Source organism: Austrofundulus limnaeus, unplaced genomic scaffold (assembly GCF_001266775.1).
Source record: "Austrofundulus limnaeus strain Quisiro unplaced genomic scaffold, Austrofundulus_limnaeus-1.0 Scaffold662, whole genome shotgun sequence".
In the NCBI taxonomy this organism is placed as follows: Eukaryota; Metazoa; Chordata; class Actinopteri; order Cyprinodontiformes; family Rivulidae; genus Austrofundulus; species Austrofundulus limnaeus.
In genome coordinates this window covers 30,442-37,839 of record NW_013953064.1, presented here as the reverse complement: position 1 = coordinate 37,839, position 7,398 = coordinate 30,442, and the positions used below count along the sequence as shown (strand labels likewise).

The 7,398-nt window shown below is 46.5% G+C and overlaps 1 protein-coding gene across 1 annotated transcript in view; it reads left to right on the top strand.

The window, feature by feature from the left end:
* Nucleotides 1-7,398, top strand: part of cep120 (centrosomal protein 120) — a gene marked incomplete in the record, with an annotated part of 22,188 nt that overhangs the window by 5,441 nt on the left and 9,349 nt on the right. The window contains 14 exon segments of the mRNA XM_014027562.1: nt 553-709; nt 997-1,111; nt 1,230-1,374; nt 1,539-1,687; nt 2,252-2,449; nt 2,515-2,733; nt 2,835-3,030; nt 3,894-4,059; nt 4,165-4,314; nt 5,324-5,506; nt 5,578-5,674; nt 5,821-5,955; nt 6,538-6,627; nt 6,708-6,800. Of these exon segments, the coding sequence (XP_013883016.1) occupies nt 553-709; nt 997-1,111; nt 1,230-1,374; nt 1,539-1,687; nt 2,252-2,449; nt 2,515-2,733; nt 2,835-3,030; nt 3,894-4,059; nt 4,165-4,314; nt 5,324-5,506; nt 5,578-5,674; nt 5,821-5,955; nt 6,538-6,627; nt 6,708-6,800 (2,093 nt within the window).

Sequence of the window (7,398 nt, the reverse complement as noted above, 5' to 3'; positions counted from 1 at the left end):
GTTCTGAAGGCAAAAGGGGGTCCAACCCGTTACTAGCGTGGTGTACCTAATAAAGTGGCCGGTGAGTGTATATATTAACAAACACCATTCTGTCACCTTAGCAAGATTTGATACAAGGTCAATGGAAAACACAAAGAAACACAAGTGATATCTAAGAATGACTGTTGTTAGCAAATCTTGTTCTGACTTTAATCATTCTGTCTGCAGATGAACAGCATGTCATGAAAACCTAGGTCATTAAAGGATGTCATGAATTACTGGATTAAACATAAAAGTATTAGATTCATTACACTCTCTATACATGTTTTAAAATGCTAGAATTTCTTTATTATATTTCAAACTCCTGCTCAGGTGTGTCTGCACTCACAGGTGTGATGATGTAATGATGACAGGACGGTAGAGGGTAAATTTCTACCTTAGACCAACTTCACACCGTTTCTACCGTCCACAGCATATACCACTCAGCTCTAATCCCTAGTTTAGACGCCAACACAACTGCAGGTTTCTGGGTTTAATTCTTTAAAAATGATTGGTTTGTTCCTCTTTCTTCAGGCCGTCACTTCCCGAAGAGGCCCCGCCTCAGTCTGGTGGTCCAGGCGAGCTTCGATGGCGAGCAGCTGGCCACAGATCCGGTGGAGCACCGAGAGCAGCCGCAGTTCAGCACCGAGCTGGCCTGGGAACTGGACCGCAAGACTCTGCACCAACACAGGTGTGCAGCTGTGAGACCATGAGCTACAGGTTTATCTGTCTGGTTTTAGTGCAGGGGTCGGGCTCACATGATCAGAACCAGGTATCTGACACAGTACTGTCCTGGAAGAAAACGGCACTGATTCAGCTTTTTGTTTGAATATTTCCAACATGTTTAAACATGTTACATGTCTGTCTGTGACGTTTGTAGTAGATTCACTTCCTGTAGTTTGATTCACTTCCTGTAATCTTTCCTCCAATCAGAAGGTTCTGATCCGATGCCTTGTTGAGCTCTGAGGTGTTTTCCAGGCTGCAGCGGACCCCCATCAAGCTTCAGTGTTTCACCCTCGACCCGGTCAGTCAGAAGCAGGAGAACGTGGGCTACATCGTCCTGGACCTCAGATCTGTTCAGGAAGTCAGACAGGTAAAGCTCACCTGTCAGAACCACAGAACAGAGCCGGGCTTTCTTCTCTTAGCCTGACTTAAATAAACCTAAATGTGCAGTAAGACCCACCGGGCTGGACTGTGTGTTCCTGTTTCAGGATCCTCGCTGGTATCCTCTGCTCAGCAGTAAATACACCAAGCAGAAACCAGCTCTTCTCATCAGGATGATGCTGGAGAACGACTCCAGGACCTCCCAGCCCTCCCCAGAAAGGTTCAAAGCCAAGAAGGCCCCCCCTCGACCAGGTGTGTCCTCCTGAGGGTCTGCTCAGATCAGCTGTAAACCACCCGGCAGCAGCTGAACCTTTAACACCTGACAAACCCTCAGAGTGTGTGCTGGACACCACTCTCTGCTACTACCACACCCAGTTTGAATTAAACCATGTCTGCTTCCTGCTCCTCCCTCTCAGGTTCTCTCTCAGGTTCTGTCCCGGTACCTGACCCGCTGCAGGCCCAGCTGGTCCCAGAGCAGGGCTACCATCAGGTGGGACCTGCAGATGTGTGCAGGGACATGTTTGTCCTCTCCGTCACCGTGGCCTTCACCACCAACCTGGAACAGGTCAGGTCCTCCTCAGCTCCTGAACCTCCTGCCTGAGGAGGAGGTGAAACCAGTGGAGGATGTTTGATTTACTTTAGATCTGAGCCTCTGAAGGAAGCTTTATATCAAGTCATTATTTATTTAAATACAGTAACACATTTACAACAAGCTCAGCTGACCACAGGGCTTCACAGCAATCACATCACAGTTAACTAAGATAAAACAACACACACACACACACATAAAATTACAATTAAACTGAAATTTGTTAAAAAGATAAAAACAATAACAGAATTGGCTGTAAGATACCAAAACTAGTGATGCCAAGAAAAACCAAAAACACTTAATATAAGTTGCAGCAATTTCCCAAGAGCTCAAATCAAATTCAGGACAAATTTTCCTTTGAAGCAGAGTTAAAGACCAGGGACAACAGTCTGGACTTGAAGTGACCTGCTGACTGACAGCCTGACAGACAAAGGGAGAGACTGTCAATAAAAACCTGCAGAATTTACTTAGTAAGATGAAACTTTATCAGAAACAAACCGTTGTGTTGTTTTGTGTTATGTTGTGTTGTTTTGTGTGCAGTTGGTTCCCAGCACAAAGAAGCTGTCCTCAGAGGACTCTGGGTTCTTCTTCTACTACTCCTTACTGGGGAACGACATCACCAGTGAGCCCTTCCAGAACCTACTGAGACCCGACTTTGAGCCGGAGCGCGCCTCGGTACGCATCCGCAGCAGCAAACAGGTCCTGCAGGTCTTCCTGTCTCAGCAGCCCGCTTTACAGGTGAGGTGAAGTGTGTCAGACCTGAACCTGGTCTGGGTGTAGTCTGAAGGTCCCATCTCCTTCAGGTCCACCTCTGCTGTGGGAATCACTCTCTGGGCAGCGCTGAAGTCCCCCTCTCCGTCCTGGCTGCTGCTTCAGTCTTCGTGGACGTGAAGCCGGCGACCGTGGAGGGAGCGTTCACCCTGCAGCCGCTGAGACGCACCAAGCTGCCGGACCTGCCCGCTGACCTGCAGCCCACTGTGGGCGTGGCCATCACCCTGAGGAGGGAGGAGGGGCCTCTGCAGGTGAAGGACACGCCTCTTAATCAAGTCATTTTAAAGCTTTAAATGAATCATTAGACGTCTGTTAGGAGACATGACTGCTTTATCTTTTCTCCTCTTTTCAGCCATCAGAGGAGAAGTCTTCTCCTGCAGCTCCACGTCTCCCTGATCCTCCTCCAGCAGAGCAGGACCCTCCAGACTCATCTGCTCATAGACCTGCTGACCTTCCTCCTGGCCCTCCTGCTCTTCCTCAGTCTCACACGGAGAGTGCAGCAGAGAGTCTCCTGGAGGAGGTCCACAAAGAGCCTACAGGAGCATCAGGTGAGTCTGAAACTCCACAGCTGAGCATCTCACCTCTGTAGAAGGGTCTGGATGAAGATGTCGACCCTTCAGAAGGTTCTGAATGAAGATGTCAACACTTTAGAAGGTTCTGGATGAAGATGTCGACTCGTCAGAAGGTTCTGGATGAAGATGTCGACACTTTAGAAGGTTCTGGATGAAGATGTCGACACTTTAGAAGGTTCTGGATGAAGATGTCGACACTTTAGAAGGTTCTGGATGAAGATGTCGACTCTTCAGAAGGTTCTGGATGACGTCGACTCTTCAGAAGGTTCTGGATGATGTCGACTCTTCAGAATGCTCTGGATGATGTCGACTCTTCTGAAGGTTCTGGATGATGTCGACTCTTCAGAAGGCTCTGGATGAGGTTGACTCTTCCGAAGGTTCTGGATGATGTCGACTCTTCAGAAGTTTCTGGATGATGTCGACTCTTCAGAAGGCTCTGGATGATGTCGACTCTTCAGAAGGCTCTGGATGATGTCGACTCTTCAGAAGGCTCTGGATGACGTCGACTCTTCCGAAGGTTCTGGATGACGTCGACTCTTCCGAAGGTTCTGGATGATGTCGACTCTTCCGAAGGTTCTGGATGATGTCGACTCTTCCGAAGGTTCTGGATGATGTCGACTCTTCCGAAGGTTCTGGATGATGTCGACTCTTTCGAAGGTTCTGGATGAAGATGTCGACTCTTCAGAAGGTTCTGGATGAAGATGTCAACTCTTCAGAGGGCTCTGGATGAAGATGTCGACTCTTCAGAGGGCTCTGGATGAAGATGTCGACTCTTCTGAAGGCTCTGGATGATGTCGACTCTTCAGAAGGTTCTGGGTGAAGATGTTTGTTGTCCGCAGATGATGAAGCCCCTCTGCTCCATCAGCCTGAGACCACCTCATCGTCCATCAGTGTGTCTGCTCCTAAAGTCTCCATCCCATCCTCGGCTCATCACTACTGCTTCTCTCTGGACCTGCGCAGCCTGGGGAAGTTCAGCTTACCTCAGCCCATCTCTGCTATGCTCAGGTGAGACACCTGTTCTGCTCCGATCCAGGTCACAACAAACACATCTGCTTTCTCAAACCAAACAGAGCCCGTTCATCAGATCTGACACAGTTTCGTTGGTTTCAGGTACTCGTACCCTTTCTTTGGCAGCGCAGCTCCCATCATGACCAACCCACCTGTGGAGCTGCAGAGGAACACACAGGTGAACCTCCCTCAGTCCTTCTGCGCCTTCGACTTCGCTGCGCTGCCCCACCAGCTGCAGGACACCTTCCTCAGGTAGATCTGTTGGTTTAAGAAACTTTTTTTACTTGTTTGTTTCTTGGTTGGTTTGTTTACTTGGTGGTTTGTTTGTTTGTTTACTTGGTGGTTTATTTGTTGGTTTGTTCGTTTGCTTGTTGGTCTATTTACTTGTTGGTTTATTTGTTTACTTGTTGGTTTATTTGTTGATTGGTTTGTTTACTTGTTCACTTGTTGGTCTGTTTACTCATTTGTTTGTTTACTTGTTTGTTTGTTGGTTTTTTATTTGTTTACTTGTTTTTGTTTACTTGTTACTTAGTAAATTAGTTTGTTTACTTGTTGGTTTGTTTGTTTACTTGTTGGTCTGTTTACTTGTTTTTTTACTTGTTAGTTTGTTGGTTTTATTTGTTTACTTGTTCTTGTTTACTTGCTCTTGTTTACTTGTTAGTAAGTTTGTTTGTTTACTTGTTGGTTTGTTTGTTTTTATACTCGTTGGTTGTTTTGTTTGTTTACTCGTTTGTTTGTTTACTCATTGGTTAGTTTGTTTACTCGTTGGTTTGTTTGTTTGTTTACCGTTGATTTGTTTGTTTACTCGTTGGTTTGTTTGTTTACTCGTTGGCTGGTTTGTTTGTTTACTCGTTGGTTGGTTTGTTTGTTTACTCGTTGGTTTGTTTGTTTGTTTACTCGTTGATTTGTTTGTTTACTCATTGGTTTGTTTGTTTACTCGTTGGTTTGTTTGTTTGTTTACTCGTTGGCTGGTTTGTTTGTTTACTCGTTGGTTGGTTTGTTTGTTTACTCGTTGGTTTGTTTGTTTGTTTACTCGTTGGTTTGTTTGTTTACTCATTGGTTTGTTTGTTTACTCGTTGGTTTGTTTGTTTGTTTACTCGTTGGTTTGTTTGTTTACTTGTTGGTTTGTTTGTTTGTTTACCGTTGATTTGTTTGTTTACTCGTTGGTTTGTTTGTTTGTTTACTCGTTGGTTTGTTTGTTTGTTTACTCGTTGGTTTGTTTGTTTGTTTACTCGTTGGTTTGTTTGTTTGTTTGGGGCAGGGTTCCTCTCCTGGTGGAGCTCTGGCACAGAGGCTCCAGCAGCAGAGACCAGCTGATTGGACGAGCCTCCATCCTGCTGTCTCACCTGCTGAGCTCTTCCAGAAGCAGAACTGTTGGACCTTCTGGAGAGCAGAGCTGGAAGCAGACCCACCAGGACCAGATCCCTGTGGTCCACCTGCAGAGGTAAGCTCCAGCTGATGACTGGCAGCACGCTCACCTGCAGCAGGTTGAACAGGTGTGCCTCCTCCCTCCAGGTCCACAGAGAAAGTAGCAGAGCTGAGCTACGAGGCCACGCTGGAGGACCTCGGGTTCATCAGACCCAAACAGGTGGTGGTGTCAGAGTCCTCCCAGGTGAGTCCAGGTGAGCTGAGCAGGAACTTACTGTAGAGATTTATCTCTGGTTAAAGGAGTGCCTCCAGATTATCCAACGCTGTAATCCAGATTAAAACCAGGATGTTTCAAAATAAAAGCATCTTTGGTCTATTTTTTATGTCCAGAGGGACGTCCCAGCCTGTCCTCAGCCGTCTGCACACCCAGCAGCTCCTCTGTCCACCAGAGACACCCCCGAGTACCGAGCAGCTCTGGAGCTGGAGCTGTGGAAGGAGGAGCAGGAGGACCAGTTTGATGACCAGGTACCTGGACCCACCTTAGACCCGAACCAGGTCTGAGACCCTAGAGTCTTTCAGAGACCCACCTAGTGTCCTACAGAGACCCACCTCGAGTCCTACAGAGACCCACCTAGAGTCCTACAGAGACCCACCTAGAGTCCTACAGAGACCCACCTAGAGTCCTTCAACGACCCACCTAGAGTCCTTCAGAGACCCACCTAGAGTCCTTCAACGACCCACCTAGAGTCCTTCAGAGACCCACCTAGAGTCCTTCAACGACCCACCTAGNGAGTCCTTCAGAGACCCACCTAGAGTCCTTCAACGACCCACCTAGTGTCCTTCAGAGACCCACCTAGAGTCCTTCAGAGACCCACCTAGAGTCCTACAGAGACCCACCTAGAGTCCTTCAGGTGGAACCGGTCTTTGAGACCTGGTGGATCTGTTGTTTTTGTTTATTTGATCTTTTGATTTGAAAAGTTTTTTATGTTTTTATTTCCTGAAATGTAAACCTGGGTCCAGAGACCAGCTGTCTCCTGTCTGCAGGTCTGTGGACAGTACCTGGTGCTGTGCAGAACTGGTCCTGAGGATCTGGTTCTTGTCTTTCAGCTGAAGCAGAGGGAGCTGAGACACATGCAGGCGTTGGCCGAGGAGTGGAAGAAGAGAGACGCAGAGAGAGAAGCTCTGGTCAGGAAGAAGGTGGAGACGTTTACAAACATCTCAATAAGTCCACCAAAGTCTGGACTGTCTTCAGTTTCTGACAGGTCCTGGTCTTTCAGGAGCTGGAGTTCAGCCTGCTGGAGGACAAGCTTCAGAAAACTCTGTCAGACCTGGAGACCAGAGAGAAACATCTGGCTGAGGCCCAGCTGCAGGTCTGTTCCTGGTCCTGGTCCTGGTCCTGGTCCTGGTCCTGGTCCTGGTCCTGGTCCTGGTCCTGGTCCTGGTCCTGGTCCTGGTTCAGTCTCCAAAGCTCAAACCTTCACAGGAAGCTTCTGTCTGTCTGTGCTGCAGCACCACCTGCTGGACTGAACCTGAACCATCCAGGAAATGTTATTTACAGATAAATATAAGATAATACAGAACAAATACTGCAAATACTACTACTAAACAAATACTATACAGCAAATACTACTACTAAACAAATACTATACAGCAAATACTACTACTAAACAAATACTATACAGCAAATACTGCAAATACTACTACTAAACAAATACTATACTGCAAATACTACTACTAAACAAATACTATACAGCAAATACTGCAAATACTACTACTAAACAAATACTATACTGCAAATACTACTACTAAAGAAATAACACAGAATAAATACTACTACTAAACAAATAATACAGAACAAATACTGCAAATACTACTACTAAACAAATAATACAGAACAAATACTGCAAATACTACTACTAAACAAATAATACAGAACAAATACTGCAAATACTACTACTAAACAAATAA